The sequence below is a fragment of the Camelus ferus genome, chromosome 2, assembly GCF_009834535.1.
Source record: "Camelus ferus isolate YT-003-E chromosome 2, BCGSAC_Cfer_1.0, whole genome shotgun sequence".
NCBI classification, from domain to species: Eukaryota; Metazoa; Chordata; class Mammalia; order Artiodactyla; family Camelidae; genus Camelus; species Camelus ferus.
The window spans coordinates 40897234-40918454 of record NC_045697.1 but is presented as its reverse complement, the minus strand read 5'-3'; the positions used below and the strand labels follow the sequence as shown (position 1 = coordinate 40918454).

The window sequence follows — 21221 nt, the reverse complement described above, 5'->3', positions numbered from 1 at the left end:
CATTCTTAAACAACATCAGGCATGACGGATTCTCCTTTTCCTTACAGCTCAATTTTTAAAATACTCTACCCCAAATCAAATATTTGTCATTGCATTTTAAGGAAAAAAATTTTTTAACATAATTTTATGTTGTAATTAGAGTTTCTTATTTTACTTCCAACATTTTTTCTTTTCATCCTTGAGAACATGTTAATTTATGAAAAAAATTTTTTCCTATTACCGAATAATCTGGGCATGCTTAAAAATGTTCAGAAATCTTTCCTGTCAGGAACAGTTTAGTCATAGAAGGATCCACTTTTTACATTCTAGGTTTCTGCCCTTTTAGTCAGCAAATGTTTGAACACCCACTAGATAGAAAGGGGAGCTAATGAGAGAGACAATGTCATTGTACATCTATTACATAGCAGAAAAAATACAAAGTATAATCAGTATGAAAGGTAATCTGGAACTATTAATTATAATGCCCACACCGTTCTCTTGTACATTTACGATAGGAACTGTTCTAAATGCCTTATGCATATCAACTCATTTCACCCTCGCAACCATCCCACATGATGAGCACCATTCCTGTCGCTGTTTTATTGAGAGATGTACAGGGGTACAGAGATTCGTTTGTCCAAGTTGACCCAGGCCTTAAGTGCTGGATCTGAAGTCCAGATCCAGGTAGTCTGGCTGGAGTTCATACCCTTACCTATGACACCTACGTTATGCTGCCTTTGCAAAGAGGAAGCTGTACCTTTTTTTAGAGTTGACTTTTGAAGCACTTTGGGTATTAGCGAAAGTGCACTCCAAGAGAAAGGATTAGGGAGAGGAAAGACCTGAAGGCAGGAAACGGTGAGAAATCCTGCAGGAGTAGCTGGGCCTTTGGTTGAAGGAGATTGGGTAGAGGCAAAGGAACTGGACCTTGCTGTGTTGTCAGTCTGTCCTTCTGTACAGTGGAGCTCCTGGATTGAGGGTGGTTCATTTGAAGTGCTTTAGACAGTGCTTGGTATATAACAAGAGTTCAGTAAGCGGTGGTAGGAGTGCTCATAGTTAAACTTTGTACTGGGTTGTAAGGGAAAAGGTAGGGTTATCAAAGTGAGTAGTCAGTGTTGTTGGGGAGGCAGGAAGACTCCTCATACTTTTGTTTATTGGAGCATACTTGAGAAATGTAGGTGGGATCAGGTCAAAGGGACCCAGAATTCCCAGTTAAGATGTTCTAGGTGAATAAAGCCCTAAAAATTGATTTTCGAGTGTTAAAACAAATGAAAAGCCTAGGGAAAGAAAGCATTTGCGTGAGAGTTTTGTCAAGCTTTTAAAAACTGATTTGCCAAGGTGAGGACCATTGCCCTCAGCGGTCTACCCCTGTCTGATGGCACAGGGGTTTCCAGCTTATTCCTGAAGAGCAGCCTTCTCTTAGCTTGGCAAGTCCTGGTGTAAAGATTTCACTCTTAAAAACTTAATGCATTCGGAAATACTTTACTGTCTCCCCCACCCTGCCTCCCCTTTAATTCCCAAAGCACTTGCTTATTTGTTTCCTCTTGATTGTCACAGCAGCCTGGTGAGTTAGACAAGGTGGTTGGCACGAATCACCATTTTACATGCCATGGAACTGAGTCTCTTAAGAACCTTAATGACTTAAGCACGTAAGTGGCAGAGCTGGGAACACGAAACCAGGACCCTTGGCTTCTACTTCCAGTACTCTTTCTGCCACACAGCATGTTTTCTGTAGAGTAATGATTCTTCGAGCAACACTTTCATTTAAAGCCTTAAGAGCGCTCTTTTTTCTGCCTGGCCCCGCCTTCCTGTCGGCACCTGATAAATCATGCAGATGTTCGGTGGCACAGATGATTCAAATGAGACGATTCCAACTCACTTTTGGTGGTGGCGGCCACGTGGCTTAATCTGAGGCCTTTAACTTGGCTTGTACCGTTCAAAGGAGGTGGCCACCAGATGTGAAATCTTTCCATCTACAATGACTCAAAAAAAAAAGAGTCCATATCCACACCCACCATTTCTGTCTTTCCTTTGATCTCAATGAAGGAGATGTTCTTCCTCTTGCTGGTACAACTGCACACCCCCTTTTTTAAAAAATTGAAGTAAAGTCAGTTACAATGTGTCGATCTGGTGTACAGCATGACGTCCCAGTCATACATATATACATACATATATTCCTTTTCATATTCCTTTTATTAAAGATTATTAGAAGATATTGAATATAGTTCTCTGTGCTATATAGAAGAAATTTGTTTTTTATCTATTTATATATATAGTAGTTAATATTTGCAAACCTCGAACCCCCAAATTTATCCCTCCCCACCCTGTCTTCCCCCACTCCTCTGCTCTGGTAACTGTAAGGTTGTTTAACTATGTCTGCGAGTCTGTTACTCTTGTAGATGAGTTCATTAGTGTCTTCTTTTTTCTGTCTGTAGGTTTCACGTGTGAATGATCTATGGTTTTTTTCCTTCCCTTTCTGGCATACTTCACTTAGAATGACAATCTCCAGGTCCATCCATGTTGCTGCAAATGGCATTATTTTATTCTTTTTTAATGTCTGAGTAGTATTCTATTGTGTAAATATACCACAACTTCCTTATCCAGTCCTCTGTTGATGGACGTTTAGGTTGTTTCCATGTCTTGGCTACTGTAAATAGTGCTGCTATAAACATTGGGGTGCATATATCTTTTTTTTTTTTTTTTTTTTTTTAGATTCCACATGTGAATTATCTATGGTATTTTTCTTTCTCTTTCTGGCATACTTCACTTAGAATGACAATCTCCAGGTCCATCCATTGTTGCTGCAAATGGCATTATTTTATTCTTTTTTAATGTCTGAGTAGTATTCCATTGTGTAAATATACCACATCTTCTTTATCCAGTCATCTGTTGATGGACATTTAGTATCTTTTTGAGTTAGAGTTTCCTCCAGGATTGCTGGATCATGTGGTAAGTCTATTTTTAGGTTTTTTAAGGAACCTCCATACTGTCCTCCATAGTAGCTACACTAGTTTACATTCTCACCAATAGCGTAGGAGGGTTCCTTTTTCTCTACACCGTCTCCAGCAGTTATCGTTTGTGGACTTTTTTAATGATGGCCATTCTGACTGGTGTAAAGTGATATCTCATTGTAGTTTTGATTTGCATTTCTCTAACAGTTAGTGATGTTGAGCATCTTTTCATGTGCTTGTTGGCCACCTGGATGTCTTTGGAGAGATGTCTATTTAGGTCTGCCCATTTTTTTGATTGGGTTGCTTTTTTTTTTTTTTTTTGATATTAAGATGTATGAGGTGTTTGTATATTTTGGAAACAAGTCCCTTTTCAATCTCATCATTTGCAAATATTTTCTCTCATTCTGTAGGTTGTCTTTTCATTTTGTTGATGGTATCCTTAGCTGGGCAAAAGCTTTCAAGTTTAATTAGATCCCATTTGTTTATTTTTGCTTTTATTTCCATTACTGTGGGAACTGGTTTGAAAAAAAATATTGCTGTGATTTATGTCAAAGTTTGGTTTGCCTCTGTTTTCCCCTAGGAGTTTCATAGTATCTGGTCTTACATTTAGGTCTTTAATCCATTTTGAGTTTATTTTTGGATATGGTATTAGAGAATGTTCTAATTTCAGTCTTTTACAGGTAACTGTCCAATTTTCCCAATTGTTGAAGAGACTGTCTTTCCTCCATTGTATAGTCTTGCCTCCTTTGTTGTAGAGTAATTGACCTTAAGTGTGTGGGTTTATTTCTGGACTTTCTATCCTGTTCCATTGATCTATGGATCTGTTTCTGTGCCAGTACCATACTGTTTTGAGTACTGTAGCTTTGTAGTATAGTCTGAAGTCAGGGAGCATGATTCTCCCAGCTCAGTTCTCCTTTTTCAAGATTGTTTTGGCTCTTCAGGGTATTTTGTGTTTCCATGCAAATTTTAATATTTTTTGTCCCAGCTCTGTGAAAAATGTCATTAATAATTTGATAGGGATTGCATTGAGTCTATATATTGCCTTGGGTAGTATGGCCATTTTAAGAATATTGATTCTTCCAATCCAAGTATACAGTATATCTTTCCTTCGATTTGTGTTGTCTTCAGTTTCTTTCATCAGTGTCTTGTAGTTCTTGGAGTACATGTCCTTTGCCTCCTTGGGTAGGTTTATTCCTAGGTATTTTATTCTTTTTGGTGTGATGGTAAATGGGATTGTTTCTTTAGTTTCTTTTTCTGCTAGTTCATTGTTAGTGTATAGAAATGCAACTTATTTCTATATATTAATTTTGTATTCTGCAACTTTATCAAATTCATTGATGAGCTCTAGTGGTTTCTGGTCGTTTCTTTAAGGTTTTCTATGTATAGCATCATGCCATCTGCAAACAATGACAGTTTTACTTCTTTTCCGACTTGGAGTCCCTTTATTTCTTTTTCTTTTCTGATTGCTATCGCTAGGGCTTCCAAAACTGTTGAATAAAAGTTATACCACAATGTCTTTATCCAGTCATCTGTGAATGAACATTTAGATTGCTTCCGTGTCTTGGCTGTTATAAATAGAGCCGCTGTGAGTCCAGTTGCCTTCTTACTGTCTCTCTAGGGTTGGGTTGTGGCCCTCCTGCTGCTGCCTTCTAGCCCCTGTGCAGTCACACAGGACATTAGAATTTTCTCCTGTGCTCCTGGTGCCCACACCGCCACTCTCAGCACTTCTCTTTGGCATCATCCTCTGTGTCTTTCTCCGGGTGGTAAACACTTTGAGGGTGGGGTCCTTTGTCTTACTTGCTTGTTTGTCCTTTGTGTTTAGCACAGGTGAGGACTGGGACAGAACAGGGACACTTTGTGCCCGGGGCTTAGCTTCAGAGTTCTTACCCAATTCATCTTGATGTGGAGTTTGAAAGATAATCTCTTGTAAATGTGTGTTGGAACAAAGGGAGAAAAAAATTGATGTGGGACTGAATTTCCTATTTTAGGACACTTAGATGGAAAGTGCAGGCACTAAGTTCAACAGTGTTTTTAGAGGAATTGTTTGACTTACCATTTTCAGCCTGAGTATTTCCTGGGTCATTTTAGGCGTTCTTATGTGTGGGTTTGAAAATAAGCAGTCTAATCCGATTACTGGGTGTTCTTAGTGGAGTTCCAGCCTCAAAGTGCTGTGCTTTTCAGTTTTGAGTTTAGAGATTAATCAGGGGGTTTTATGTACTATAAAAATTGGAAAGTAATGATTTTTATGTATCTGTCATGTATATTGGTACTTTTCTCGGTATTAAATACCACACCAGATTTCCTTTAATGTACGATGGGTTTTTAAAAATTTTAAATATAAGTAGTACTTATAATAAAATTGCTGTTAATCTCAATGGATTCTCAATTTTAAATATTTTGCCTTTGAATGATTCAAATTTTTGGGAATGGGCCAACCACTTTGGGTAGAGGTATTAACTTCTCTAGACCACTTGGGTATCATTAATTGGTATCCTAGTAACTTAAGAATTATTGACCCTGAAAATGCCTGACTGGCAACCTGGGTTTAATTTTCTAGTAAGATTAATTATCTTGCAGTAAAGGGTAAAACAGAGACACCAGGGTCCTTTATGTCCCTTATATTCTCACAAGATTCCAGTGAACTAGTTGCTAAGACGAGGGAAAACACTGGTGTGTTGTTCTGGACCTAATTGAGTCCTTTATTATGTTATGACTCACCTATAGTTCACAGATTTATTCCGTGCAAGTCATGTAAAATAACTACACTGTGGTTTGTTTTGCTTCCTTGGTTCATGTTTCTAGCGATCTGTCAGGCCGCCCCTGCCAGTCCGCCGGAGCAGGCTTGGCAGGAGCTTGTGCAGCCAAGGGGAGCCCGGCCCCGGTCAGCAGTGAGGTGCCTCACGCTTTGTCCCTTCAGGCGGAGGGCCTCTTTACCATCTCTTGGGGGGAACTGAAGAAGCCCATTCTGTATATGGGGCCATGTTTAGCATGAAAAGAGATCCTTCTCTTCAAAATGGGCTTATTTCCCTACCCCTTATTCCCTCCTTTGAGAGAGAAGGAAGTGTTAAAACTGACACTGGAGGACCCCCACTCAGAGAGGCAGTGTCTTGTATGGTGGGTTGATTTAGTTGCAACATCTGCGAATTAGTAGGTTTTTCATTGAAATCTGTATTTTGATTTTTTTCTTAAAATACTGGAAGCGCTGGCAACGTAGGACTTGAATTCCTTAGACGGGCACACACTCCGTCTTGCCCCAGCCCTCCTGGGCCCCTCCTGTCACCTGCCTGAGCCCTGTTAAGTGCTGGTGTTCTCTCCCTATGAGTCACATCCTTGTGATTGCTCCTCTCTTTGGGCAGACCCGAGGGATGAGAACCCAGACACGTTTTTTCAGAAGGATTTATAACGCAATGTATTTAATGATACCTAGTTAAAGTGAAAAGGGTTGTTTTTTTTTTTTTAAAGTGAAAAGGGGTTGGTTTTCAAACTTTCAAACAGCATTATGTAAAGTAGTTCCTACTTGGCTTCTTTATCTTTTTGCCCTTATTTCCAAACATGAAGATGTTTTCCTATAAATGTTTAAATGTGTGATTCAGACACTTGTTCATATTTTAGTTAAAGAAAAAAAAACCTCACACTGTTAGCCTACTTGACAACTCCTTTTTTTTTTTTTTAAAAAGGGGGGGGGGTTTGCCGCCACGGAAAGCCATGGAATATGGGTTTTTATCCTCCTTGTCACCAAGTAGAAATGTGCTTGCTTTGTTTTCTTTCCTCTGTGTGTGATGAGGGGGTGGATAGTCATGATGCTTTTTTCTTCTGTGAAATATTATGATTCTTTTTTTAAAAAGAGTTTGTATTCTAGCAATTGAACTCTGATGCTGTTTCCTGTACCATGTCCATTAGCATATCTTTTAAAACCTTTTATTTTTGTTTTTATAGTGAATAATAGGAAGTTGGTTTTCAACACCCATTCAGCAAAGGAGAGCTACTTTCCTTCCTTTGATCTTAGTAACCACGTTATGTTTTTGTTTTTGTATTGTGAGCAGCCTTTATTGGTTGCAGCGAAGAGGGAGGATGTAACAGCTCTGGCTCCTGGGGGAGCTCCAGAGACTCCATCACATCCCCTGCTCCCCTCTGCCAAAAAAAAAAAAAAAAAAAAAAAAGAGTTAATCTTAGTAATATTGATCCTGTAGTTACACAGACAACTCATGTTTAAGTTGCTATAGTGTACAGGTTCTTTAGGGTACAGTTTTCTGTACTTGTCCAAGTGTACTTAATTGGTATAGGGTACTGTTTAAGAACTAGGGTGTGACTGTTTTGGAGTATTTCCAAACTATTCTTGTTGCGTGTTATTTTTACACCTAGCAATATCATGGCTGAGAATTTTGATGTCTTAATACTTATTTTATAACTCGGCATGAATAATACATATATAATAGAACATGTAACCCTTGGAATGCTGAAAGCTCTGGATGTTACAGAGATAGAGAGTAGAAAGATATACGTGAAGATTTGGAGGGGGGTGGGGCACTAATTAGATGGGACTTGTAGGCATTATAGGTGGTGGTTAAGAGTATGGATTTGTGATTAAGAAAGACTTGGGTTGTTTTTTTTTAATGGGTGTTCTACATCTATGGGTTTTTTTTCTTATTTTGGGGAAGGTAATTAGGTTTGTTTATTTATTTATTTATAATGGAGGTACTGGGGATTGAACCCAGCGCCTTGTGCATGCTAAGCATGCACTCTACCGCTAGAGCTGTACCCTCCCCCAGGAAGACAGTGTTTGTGAAACCCCCAAATCAGTGACTGGCATATAGTAAATATTTAATAAATAGCTTCTGTATCACATCATTATCATACTTATTTTAATACTGTCTAAATGTATAAGTAAATGTAGATTCATCTCTTTGCCTTGGCATAGAATCTGAAATTTGTTTAGTTGAAAAGTTTTTAATGTTAAGGCTTTACAGAAATAGTAAGTGGGAAGTAGTGTTTCTGATGGATGACGCTGTGGAGTCAGAATACCTGGGTTCATTTTCCTCCACCTTTAAGTGGGACAGTTCCACCTGAACCACAGGGCTGTTGTGAAAATGAAATGGGATATATCTACCTTGCATATAGTAGACTGGGATGTCCCACCTTTTCTTGACAATGCCTAGCAGTAAAAGCAGATTCACACTGTGGAAAATTTGTATATTACCCATCTTTTCAAGTTGTCTTTATTGACTCTACAACTGTGTTTAGGAATCACCAGGGTCTTAAGAAGTATCTTAATGTTTTGGGTTGGTTTGACGGTATTTCTCAGTTGTTTTGGTGAAATACTAAAATTCTGTGTCATGGTTTAATTTTATTCATGTTTAAAAATATGATGCTTTTTAAAATAAGAGACTTGAATAAATACTTTGTGCCACTAATAAACTGCTGAATACCTGCTATATTTTTGGGCTTCCAGAATTGTTCTAGTTGTTGTGAGAACTGTAGGGGGCTTTCAGTTGTATTTGGACATCACGAAACTTCTGGAAAATGATTATACTGAACTGCAGATCATACAGTGTTGATTTTGTGTTCTGGGTCACAGATCCAGTAAGGAAAGGCACGAGCAGACATATTTTCATGTAATTTGTGAAGGCTTCCAGAATCTGATACAGAGGATGGGCAACACTTACGTAAGCGAATAACGTAGGATGATTTTATAAGGTAGGGGACTCACCATAGCTTTATTAAAAAACATCAACAAAATGCTTCACGACGTTCATTTAGCATTTGGTTTAAATAATAGTGATTACTGTATGAATTCCCAAAGAAGTATATGGGCACGTATCTCTATTCTATGTTATCTCAATATGAGTTAGAAAAAATATATATATATACACACACTCGCTCATCAAACCCAGGATTTCATAAATATTGTTTCTTAGATGAGGCCAGGTAAACGACATGAGTTCATCATAAGGTGACTTAAAGAGAAGAGTACAGATAGTATTACAATATTGTATCACCATCAGGATGGTGTGGAAATGACTGAAGTTTGGATAAAACTGTTTTAGACTATCCTTTGAGTCATGGAGGAAAGAATTACAAAGTTCAGTAAGAGATGGGACAATGCCATAGAATAAAAATAAGCTTGAGGCCTTGAGGTGACTTAAAACATTTCCTTGCCTTCATCAATGAAAGACCTTTTCATGCTTGAAAAACTCCTCAGTTCAGAACTGAATTTTGTTCATTATTTTCTTTCCCGCTTCCACCACCGCTCCATCCAAATGGTGCTTAATAAATGTTTCTGCTGCTGACAGCTGTTACTGCTGCTACCTCTGTGAATGCCAAATTGTAGACATTTTTGAGTGAGGAATATCTTTCAGAAGGTTTTTATGATAATACTGTGTGGAATGTATTTCTGACTATGTCAGCAGGTTGTCCTGCAGGTTATTAGGTATGTAGGATTTGAAGGAGACTGGGGCTGGACTCTATTTGAACATTTTCAGAGATAAAAACAGGTACAGGGGCCATAGATTTTCAGAATATTAGAATAAGGCAGAGCTGTCACTGAATAGTAATGAAGATATAGCTGTTTTTGATAAGAGTATTCCAGCCTGTGTTTTATTTTCCTCGCTTGCAGGCCTAATAATTATTTATTGACTGTCACTGTGGGATAGATCATGGCATTCGTCCTTAAGAGCAGGTCTCAAGCCAGAAGCCTCAGAATGGAGAGACACTCAATAATGCTCTAGTAGTTGGTTAATTAAACCCCAGGGTTTAGCTTTCTAGTGGCCCATCATTGCCAGGTAGACTCTGTAGTCAAGGAACAGTCATGGTGAAGGAAGGACAGTACTAAATGACCAGTCATTGCTTTCCCCTTTTGGGCCTGGAATTCATCTCAGGGGGAGCTTTCTTGTACTTTCTCCTTGTCCAGTAAATGGCTTGATGTAACGGTCTCCGGGAGGCAGTCTCAACCAAACCCTCAAGGCTTGTCAGCACTTGCCTGGTGGACAGCACCACAGCCCCTGCCCCCACTGTCCTCCTGGTCCCCGGGGCCCAGGATCCCAGCCTCTACACATCATCATGTTTCTCCCAGATTGATTAATTCAGAATTTATTAGAAGCATATTGCAGACTCAGGTGTCTAGTGTGCAATGGCTTCTTCAGAGCTGGAGAAACTTTGTCTGTTTGAGGATAAATCAAGAGAGAGAGATACAAGCCATGATTGTACTACGTAGTTATTAAAATATATAGAATTTGTTGTCATTCGTTCCCTTAGTATTTTCTTCCCATTTCTAGAGGAAGTTTTCCTAGATGTTCATTAAATAAAAGTTGTGTTTGTGTGATGGGGTGGAGAAGTGGGAAGGTTTAGTAGAATGGAAGAAATGGGGGGAAAAGAGTGAGGCTTTTGTGTCATGGTAAGATTAATATTTGAATAAAAGTGATGCCTGTGTTTTATTGAGAATGTACTGTGTACCAGGCACTGTGCTTAAGCTATTCCCATGCACTGAATTTAATAGTTGCCCCTGGCAAAGCCATGTCTGGAAGCTGGTGTGTCCAACTCAGAACCTTGTTCGTAAGCACTTCCCTGCAAGGCCAGAACCACTGAGGATGACTTGGAGGAATATCTGAGATTTTTGAGAATTCCCCAATTTGCAAAGTCTGCACAAATTTCTCCCATAAACTGCAATAAAAAACCTAGCTTCACAGGAATTACTGTGTATCTGGGCAAGTAGTGAGTGATGAGCTGTGGTGTGAAGTGCCTTCTAGTTGAATTCATGCTTGTGGCTAAGCAGGATTACACATCCAAGCATGTGATGGAATTTCAGGGCTGCTGTTAAATCCAGTTAGAGACCTTTGGGATGTATTTTTAGTGGCCACTAGTATCACCCAGTCTTTTCTGTCTCTGAACTCCAGGTAGAGACTTGATAAGAGCAACAGGTCAGCCTGCCCTTTGTTGCTTTAACTTGGTTCCTATAAAATGTTTTTGAAAACATGTGTTTCTAATATGTCAAAATTGGTTTGACCAAAAAGAAAATTGTAGCCTGATTTGTTTAAAGGAATAAAAATACCTACATGCCAAAGTTTGTATGTGCAGAGCATGGTCCAATTCTTAGTTGACTTCTATGCTTTTCAATACTCTGACCTTTATTTCCCGTCTATGTGCTAGTTAAAAATAAAACTATATGCAGAACATATATACTACCTGTAAAAGTTTTATTTTTATTAGATTTTTTCTTATGTATAAAATTACAGTTTTATGATCTACTTTTAGTGTTAATGAGTAACCTCAGTAAAATGCTAAGATGACTGTGTTGAGGGATGCATTAAAAACTTAAGAAACTTAAGATCATTTGTTTTGAAATTCATAATGTTGGAATTAAGTGAATTTTGTTCTCTAGACTTCTTATATCCCTTTGCCATTGATCTGTGTCTCTGTGTGTGTACATCTGTCTTTGTATTTTTGTTTATGAGGTCGGGCTATAATGTGAGCTGAAAATGACCCTACCTACTCCATGAATAAATTTCCTTTATGTCTTATTTTGCTAACAGATATTTACATATAATACCTGGTGATAGAAATAAGTATATAGAAAATTTCGAACTGAAGGAGATTCTTAGTTCAGACCCAGGTGTCATTGTGCAAGCACTACTTATTAGGAGCAGTTTAATAGGAACTCCTTCTGGGCTTAAATATTTTGAATCCTGTAGATTTTTGTGTCAACCATTGAAGCTAAGTGAAGATTAAACCATCTGAGGGGCTTTCCTCATCCTTGGATCTGTGGGCAGATGGGAGGAGTGGAGGACTGCCCATTTCTTAAAGCTATACGTGTTTTTTAAACTCTGAGCATGGTGCTTTGCACAAGTCAAAACTGCCAAAGGGACAGATGTTGCCAATTTCAAATGTACAGGGGGAAGGCAAATATTGCTAAGCAACGGTGTACTTGAGAGAGCATTTTTAGGAGCAGAGCCAGGGGAGTTGTGCCTGGGAGCACTGGCTGCTGCTTATGGCTCAGTACGAGGGAAGAGATTAAAAGTTCTTTCCTGTCAGGGCCGCCATTGCAGCTGCCAGCACAAAAGACAGTGACCTAGTGGCACCGATTAGGGCTGGCAAAGGGATGTATGGAAACAGGAAAGCTCTTTTGCCATGTAGGAAGGCAGTAAGACATGTTCACGGAGGTAAGTGCCCCAGTGTGCAGCAGCCCCACAGTAAGTGCGAGCCTGAGGTCCTAGGCGAGTGAGGCCTCAAAGAAAAACCTCTCTCTCCCATTCCCTCTCTGTGCCCCCTTTTTATCTCCCTCTTCCCTTTCGTCCCTTCCTCTCTTTCCTCCGTCCTCCCTTCCCTCCTTTTCTCCTCTTTTGCCTCCTCTATTAGGGGCTAACATCAAAGAAGAGAAGGATCCGAAAAACCTCTGTAGCTCAGTGCTGCTGGGAGTCTGACCTTACAAACCAGGTAAATAAGCTTCCCAGCCGCAGGCATTCAGCCCCTCCCATGTCCCCTCCCTTGGTGTACACTTGATAGGTAACAGACAGGTGGTGTGGGTGGCTTTTTTTTTTCCCCTTTTGGGGCCACTAGAGACTTGGAATACCTCTTGAGATTTGCATGGTTGTTGGTTTGGATTGTGGATTTTCCTCTCTCTCCCTCTCTCCCTCTTGCTAATGAATTAATGGCATAAGAGCAGAGAAAGTATAATGTTAGAGTTTTGCATCCGGACTAAATCACAGCATATTTTTGGCAGTGCATTTTAAAGAAATTAAAAACATTTTAAAATACACAGTTCCTTACCACTCAGATATTTGGTTCCTCTTTCAAACTCTGGTCTTGAACTTCTGGATCACTTGGCAAATGTTGGTTTCTTTTGTCTTCCTAAAGGAAAGGTACAAATTGAAGCTATTGGCACCCTAAAGGTTTAATTATGTGTGTATACATGTGTGCACTCCTCCCCCTCCCCGTTCCTCCTTGGCTTTTATTGCTTTGTTTTTCAGCAGACAAATGAAATTCAAGTCAAATGTGAAATATTGTAGCGCTCTTACCCAAGTTTTAACATACAAGTGGTGGTGTTGATTTCTAGTAGTCTAGGAATATTCAGAAGTAATCTTGCTTCAGTGCAAGCAGGTATAGTAGATAAATTCTACTGTTCGTGTAGCTTTATGGTTCTCATTAGTTTATTCAGCATAGTTTGTGCTCACATAGTCTGTATCTATCTGAGTTGTAAGTAGATGTGATGAAATTAGAGAAGATGACAGTGTTTTCATTTCCACCCTCCTCCTACCCCCAGAAGTAGAATTTGTTTACTTTAAGGTTAAACAGTAATGAATCTTCCATCCACTGCAAGAGAGCTCAGAAATTGGGCAGAAATAATGAGGAAGCAGGGAGAAACCCTCAAGTTATTATAGTGCAAATACTCCATTCATTGATTTGAATTTAGATTATGCTTTTTGGCTTTTTAAAAGTAAGAACTGTGTTGTAAAATGAGTTTGAGGATCTGTTACCCTCAGACTTAAGAAGCAATAGAGTTTTTTAGTGACTTACATCCCTCACAAGTGTTTTGTTTTTTTTTTTTTTTTTTTGTTTAAAGACCGTATTCTAGTTAAGTCCAGAAGAAACTGGTTTATTTGTCCTACAAAAACTTTGGAGAGAAAGTTATTAAGAAAATAACCTTTTAACATTGGGAGGCCTCTTGAAACTTTCACCTAAAAGAGAGTACAGCAGGTAAGACTTACCTGCTAGGAGCCAATCTAAAACTTTCAGGTTCATTTAATGCTGCTTGATAGACAACATTATTGTGGCGATGTTCATAATACTGCTTATTTTTACAGAGGATTTGGCTGTATACTAATTAAAGAACTTCAAGTTGGAAGGATCTTTTCTTTTTTCTTTAGTTTTCTTTCGTTTCGTTTCATTTCCTTTCCTTTTCTTTCTCTCTTTCCTGTTCTTTTCTTTCTTTCCTTCCTTCCTTGTCAACCCCCACCCACCCCCCAAATGGGAACGTTGTTATGATAAGGTGAGGAAGAGTGAAGGAGGCTCCCAGAGCCTTTCCCCCAGCAGGGCTGTGTGCCAGGTATATGGAGTAGTCGGGGCCACAGGTGGATTTATGTACAACTGAGATGTAATTTACCTCTGCTGGACTGACCCTCCCATCTTTTCAAGGCAATTTTAATAGGAAGTTGATTTTGTCATTCCTGTTAGAATGATGATCTATTCTTCATATTACCTCTTCTCTGGCACCTAGATGCTGCATTCTAGAAAGTTTAGAAAGGAAGGGAGAAAACAGGAATGACAGTAAATGTGAGAATATTGGGAGGTAGGGCAGATGTGGCTGAGTTACACTGTGCCTGAGGACACTCAGAAAGTTGGAGTCTTGGGTCAAGGGCTCTGGATTAAAGTCAAAAGAGTACTTTTAAAACTTCATTGCAAGGCTGGAGAAGGTATAGCTAAAAGTGGTGGAGTGCATGCTTAAAAAAAAAGTAAATAAATAAATAAACCTAATTACTACCCACTCCCCAAAGAAAAACAAACTACATTGCATGTATGTGACCATGTGAGGGGATGTCAGAGAGTCAGAAGGACAGAGAAATATATTGAGATGGAGAAAGATGTGCAGAGCCACTGCTTCATCTTTTCAAAATGGGCGTAAACGTATTACTTGCTACTGTAACTTTCAGAATTGTGGTCTGATGTGCTTTATACTTAAAATACTTTTAAATTCAGCAGGTATTAGACTACATTTATTTTACAAAGAAAATTTTCTCCTTGGCACATATTAAATGCCTATTTAAAATAAGTTCTAAATACCTATTTAAAATAAGTTTTAGAATAATTATGTATATTTATCTAGCTTGGCTCTTGAATTTATTAAAAAAAAAAGAAATACTGGCACTTGTTTGTTCAAAATTTTATTAAACATATTTTCACTTTTGCCAGTTCAGTAAATCACTTTATGAGATGAACTTTGCTGGAAGGCTCATGCAATTTGTACTTTCAGACCAAACTTATAATGCCGGAAAAGATTTTTAAATCTACCTGAGATTCAGTGGAATTTGTAAACTTTTCTTTTTTTCTCTAAGAAGAATCTAGTTTTAAATAAGTTATAGAAAAGCAAAGTAGTCTGTTAAACTTAGGTGCTTTTTGATAATAGGATTAAGTAAGTGATATATGATCATCATCATGTTATAATATTAAGTGAATTATACTTTCTCAAATGATCTTTGGGCTTTTTTTTAGACCCTGACCTGTTACTCAATATTAAAGACCAAAAATAAAGGGAATTTACTTGTTCAGAATTAAGATTCAAAGGGCAGGGCCATCTTTATTTGCCTTCTCTCCTCTGTGTTTTATTATAGTATCAATAATCCCCAAGGTAGTTTGAAGCTGAGGTTGTTTCCTCAGAGTGTGTGTGCCACTAGTCTACTGCTTCAGTAATTTTCTTTCCCTTTTTTTCCCTTGGGTTCTGTTTTTTGTTTTTAAAAACTGTGATGCCAGGAGACAAGACAGGCAACACCTAGCCCAGGGGGGACTGTTGAGATTACTGCTGGTACAAACCCAGGATAAAAATCTTTATGTCCTTTCAGACAAAGCGTGGATTAAATGGTTTATCTTATTCATATGACTTCAGTTTCTTTCAACCTCATCCAGAAACTGATGGAAAGTTTTTTTTTTTTTTCTGGTGCCGCTGTAGTCTGCGCTTATGCCTAACTATAAAAAAATGCCCATGCATCCTGTGAAACACAGAATTAGACATGTTTCTGGAACATTGTTTGCCACTTACATTTGATAGACACTGTACACTCAAAAGTAGCAGGTTTATGCATCTGTAAATCCTGTTGTGGTTGACAAAGTAATTTAGTGGTGTTGTTTTAGACTTAGAACCATCACTTAATATGATTTGTGAGAGAGCACTCTGTGTGTGTGTGTGAAGGGCAGGGTGGGCATGGAGTAAGCATGGTCACAAAACATCACACTTTGGTTTAACACCCTCCCTGTAGTGTTATATTTCAATCAAAAGACTACTTGCCTTGTAAATTAATGTATCCACTCAAAATAAAAATTAAATCCCTCTTTTAAAAAACCTGAAGGTTGTTTTAGTGAGTAGAGCTGGTTGTGGAAGGGGAGTTAGATCGTACAGTTTGGATAACTGTAATAACTTGTCAGTTTATTATCACTGAAATAGAACCAGTGTCTAGACTTGTTCTTTGTCTTGCCTATTTCTTTCTTTTTAAAGCAGTGCCTTTTAAGCCAGTCTTACTAAATCATTCATGGTTGCTACACCCACAATGGGCTTCGTGGGGTCTCATGTGATCTTCCATCAAAGGCACAGTGTTTTCAAGTCTTAGACTTCTGGGGATTTCTGATTCCTTATTACATGGTGAATGGTAATGGTTCACAGTCAAAAGTTAGAAAGTTGATGAATAACACATTAGACATATTTACTGTCAAACAATGCTAAGTTTTCTACATTTGTTTTTCATCCAGGTGCTTTGTTTTTAAGTCTATTTAAACCTATCTCCGGTATACTCCACCCCTTGTAACTTTTACACCGAGAAGCTAGTTGACATATTGTCATACTGAAGACATTTCTGCATGTAATGCAGCAACATAAATAGCATTTTTTAAAAAATAAAATGTTTCTGTGACTCTACAGAAACCTTGCAAATATATTAAAATTTATGCACTCAGGTGATCTCAGTTAAAAAAACCAATGCTTTTATTACTCCCCTCACATTTATTTGTATATTTAAATAAAGTAAGTGTTTATAATTATATATGTGCAGAATAGCTACTCACTGTTCTTATTTTTATTTATTTAAATGAGATCTTAAGAACTAGATCCTAGGTTTCATAATTTAAAGATGCCCTCTCTTTTTTTCTTTCATTTTTTTTTTTTTTTATTGAAGTATAGTCAGTTTACAGTGTTGTGTCAGTTTCTGGTGAACAGTATAATGTTTCAGTCATCCATTTACATACATATGTTCCTTTTCAAATTCTTTTTCATTATAGGTTATTGTAAGATATTAAATGTAGTTCCCTGTGCTATACAGTAGAAACTTGTTTTATCTTTTTATATAAAGTAGTTAATATTTGCAAATCTCAAACTCCCTAATTTATCCCTTCCCACCGGTAGCCATAAGATTGTTTACTATGTCTGCGAGTCCATTTCTGTTTTGTAGATGAGTTCATTAGTGTCTTTTTTCTTTTTTTTAAAGATTCCACTTATGAGTGATATCATATAGTATTTTTCTTTCTCTTTCTGGCTTACTTAGAATGATGATCTCCAGGTCCATACATGTTGCTGCAAATGGCATTATTTTATTGTTTTTTTTTTTTATGGCTAATTAGTATTCTGTTGTATATATACCACATCTTTTTTATCTATTCATCTTTCTACGGACATTTAGTTTTGTTTCCATGTCTTGGTTATTGTAAATAGTGCTGCTGTGAACATTGAGGTGCATGTATATAAGATGCCTTATTTTAATGGCGATCAAAGCAGAATTTCTAGAATAGTTCAAGTAGTTTAGTTAATACACATTATGAACTTTTATAAAGTTCATATACTTTAGAAAAATTAATTCTTTATGACACTAAAGCAAATTGCTTCACTGGTAAAAATCACAGTGACTGGGAAGGAGCAATAAATTCTCTAGTTACTTGTATTGATCTTTAAAGTACCTGTAGTTCAAAATACTTCTTCCTGTAAGGTTTTATGAGTTTCAGTAATGATATTTAGGGGCTTTTTTCTCTTTCCATTTTTAAGTCTATTTTTGCTTTAGCTGATGAAGGACAGACCAAGAGATAACATATTTTGCCTATAAAGGAGTGATTTGCCTAAAGGTAAACTTAAAAAAAATTAGGAATATTAGTTTTCATTTAATAAGTGAATGGGGGTGCCAGCACATCTTCTAAGTTTCCAACACTCTTTCTTCATTTATCCTGGAATATTTCTTGATGTCCTGTCTCAAGGAGACATACCTTTCCTTTACCCCACCCAAGCATGCCCAGTGTACCCCTCCCCCAACAATCATGACTTCATGCTACTGTCACATCAGAAACTTCGCTCTTTGAGAAACTCACATCCCTAAATTGCACTTTAGGCAGCAGCTTCTTGGGTTAAAAAAAAATCTGATTAGATTGGTGGTAGTGATAGAATTTCCCTTTTTATTTTTAGGTTGAGGATTTCTGTATCTTAAAAAACCACATTGTTCTGTGAAGTTGCCTGGAGTTTTGCAAATTTGAGGAGACATATAGTGCTTCCAATATACAGGGGGGAAAATGGAGAATTCACTATAAAATATTCCATAATTACTTTTTGGCCTTCTCGTGTTTGTAAATTTTGTTGGAGATGCCATGAAATGGCAAAATCAAATTCATTCATTTCACAGATGCGGCTTGTGTATTATGTGTGTTAGTCCAGAATTATGCTAAGGTCCTGGGAGATGTAGAGAGGAATAAAACCAGGCCCTGCTTTGGGGAAGCTAGTCTGGGAGAGACAGATTAGAACACTGTGGGTTACCATTCGGGGTTGAAGGTGGGGAGACAGTAAAGACTTGCAGGAAGGGGCCGCCAGTATTTGTGACACCCCTGTTTCCACACTGCTCCCTGTCTTCCAGATCCTTCAGTACGAGTAGAATTTGGTCTTTCCACAGTAAATTTTTGTTGGATGATAGCGGTAGGTGACCTATACAGTCCTCTTAATTTAAAGTAATCTTGTCCTTTACAATCTCTTTCCTATTCTCCTTGAAACATTTCTTTGGAGAACTATAGAGATTTCTGCAGTTAGTGTAACATTAATTGTGGTAGCCTTCATGCCTGGCAGACCAGTTTGGCAGTAAAAAGAGGCTTCTATGGAGCATGTGAGTAATTCTTTGCTACGTATTGGAGTGTATCACTTAAAAAAGAAAAAAAACTACCCAAAACCTTGCTGTTATTTGAAAATACCTTGGGAGAGGTAGAGGGTGTTTAATTTTTTGAAGGGAGAGTTTGACAGCTAAAACTGGTTTGCAGTCTACATTATACTACTGTTCATCTTTAGGAAGACTGTTAAGGGTATCTTATTCTGTTTTCTGTCCCATTATTCTTTCTTCCATATTAACAATCTATAGTTTTCTTTCTTTCTTTTTTTCTCTTTGTGCTATGTGTGTCTATAAATCTGTCCAGGGATTTAAAAAATTCTCACCTAAAATCCTGGGTGTGGAAGTAGGTGTTTAGGTAGTTGCCCAAAGGACACGACACTTCTGAAGTAATACTGCTCGCAGCTTGTGCCTTTTGCAGCCCAAGGAGGCACACCCAGGCAGTATAGTATGCGCGAGTTCTTCAAATAGGCCTGGGTATTTAGGTAATTTATTTTGTATTGAGAATAAAATTAATTTTATGTCAAAACCTTGCTCAGGCAGGCCTTTTGGTTTCCTCCTCTAATCCATGTCTGGGAAATGCTGATTATGGCGTCTTCTAGATAAATGCTTGGATTTCTTTGTGCGGCATTAGCTTTAATGTGCGTTGTCTTATTTCTTCCTCAACAATCCTGTGAAGCTTTGTGTATTTCAAATGTGTCCTGCATTTAGGTATGATACTTAGGTATGACCTATTTTTTTTTTTTAAAAGGGAGACCTCCTGCACCGCCACCACGCCTCTCTGTCAAGGACTTTCTAGTACCTAGTTTGGGAAACGAGAATGAACTAGCCAGCAAATCCTGGGCCAGACCTTGACAGCAAGTCCTAGGTTTCCCCAGGAGCATGTCACAGGAAGGTGCCTGTAAATCTGGAACATTTTAGTGTGCAGAGTGCTCCATGGGGCAAGCCCAGAGCACCGGGGAGGAAGCTGGGGGCAGATGCATATGGATGTGTGTTTGGAAGAAGGAAAGTTGTGTAGAGGAAGGCTGACCGAAGGTAAATAGCAGTGTGGCAGAAGACCTTTGGCTATACTTTGAGTAAAAAGTTTTATCCCTATTTTTTAAACCTCAGTCTAATTTTTGTGCTTTTATGAATAGATAATAGATTTCGTAATGCAGAATTTAAAAGGGGAAAAGATACACAGTGAAAATTTTCTCATTACTCTAACCCACCAGCCACTTAGTTTTCATTTCTAGAAGTAATTGATGTTACAGGTTTCTTGCGTTATTCCCAGTGGTATTTTATGCATCATTAACTCGACAACCATGTGCTTTTCTGACATCACCTTTTCATTTATCCACATCCTGGCATATACTGCACCTGGTTTTTCCTCCCTTCCCCTTAACAGTGTATCTTGGAGATTACCCAGATCAGTGTGAGAAGAGCACCCTCATTCTTTGTCAGGCTGCTTAGTAGTTCTTTTTCTTTTTTAAACATTTTTTATTGATTTATAATCATTTTACAGTGTTGTGTCAAATTTCAGTGTAGAGCACAGTTTTTCAGTTATACATGAACATATATATAATTCATTGTCACTTTTTTTTCCTCTGTGAGCTGCCATAAGATCTTGTATGTATTTCCCTGTGCTATACAGTATAATCTTGTTTATTCTACATTTTGAAATCCCAGTCTATCCTCCCCACCCGCCGGTAGTAGTTCTGTTTAAGGGGTGTGCATCAGTTTTCTTAGCCAGTTACCTCCAGGTAGGCATTTAGATTTTTTCCAATATCTTACTACTTAACTTGCAAACTAGGCTGGAGTGAATCGCTTTGTGCATATGTCTTTTTGTACACGTAGGAGTAATTGGTGCTAGAGGTCAAGTGGCCGGGTCAGAGTATGAGAAGCTAGAATTTGGTGACTCTTGTCAGATTGTTGTCTCCAGAGGTTGTACTGCTGTGTCCTTCCGCCAACCACGGTATTTGAGCGCCAGGTTTCCCACATCTATCTCATACACGCAGTATTGTCAGTCTTTCTTTTTTTTGTCTTGCCAATCTGATATGTGAAAAATAGGTGCTAAGAATAGTCTTAATGTTTTTAAAGGAGAAAACAATGCAAAACAATTTCCTTTCTGTCCCTGGTGTGTTGATTTCTGTGTAGGCTGTTAATTAAGATGTTGGCTTATAATTCAGACAAACTACAGTGTTTAGTAAGCCTTGCAAGCTCTAAACATTGGAAATTTATTTCCATATTCTGAGTTCCAAGACTGTAAACTGTACCAGCAAATGTTTCGTGGTTGCCTCTGTGTGGCAGGCGGTGTGTGTGCTTGGGGATTCAGCAAGGTAGAGCTGGCCCCTGCCTCCTGGAACTGTAACCTGGAAGCAGCAGAGATGGTGTGACATGAGGTGCTTGGACAGTTTTGGGAGTGAGGGAATCAAGGAATGTTTTCCAAAAGATGGTCTTTAATTTACTGCAACCCAAAGTCTGAGTAGGAGTT

At 38.2% G+C, this 21221-nt stretch overlaps 1 protein-coding gene across 2 annotated transcripts in view; it reads left to right on the top strand.

The window, feature by feature from the left end:
* The window catches only part of AFF1 (AF4/FMR2 family member 1), a 173330-nt gene that overhangs the window by 97990 nt on the left and 54119 nt on the right, over positions 1-21221 (top strand). The window contains exon 5 of one of the 2 annotated variants that reach the window (XM_032498550.1): positions 12276-12353. The exons of the other annotated variant lie outside the window; for it this stretch is intronic. Within the exon in view, the coding sequence (XP_032354441.1) occupies positions 12276-12353 (78 nt within the window). The remainder of the gene's footprint in view (positions 1-12275; positions 12354-21221) is intronic. 2 annotated transcript variants of the gene reach the window in all.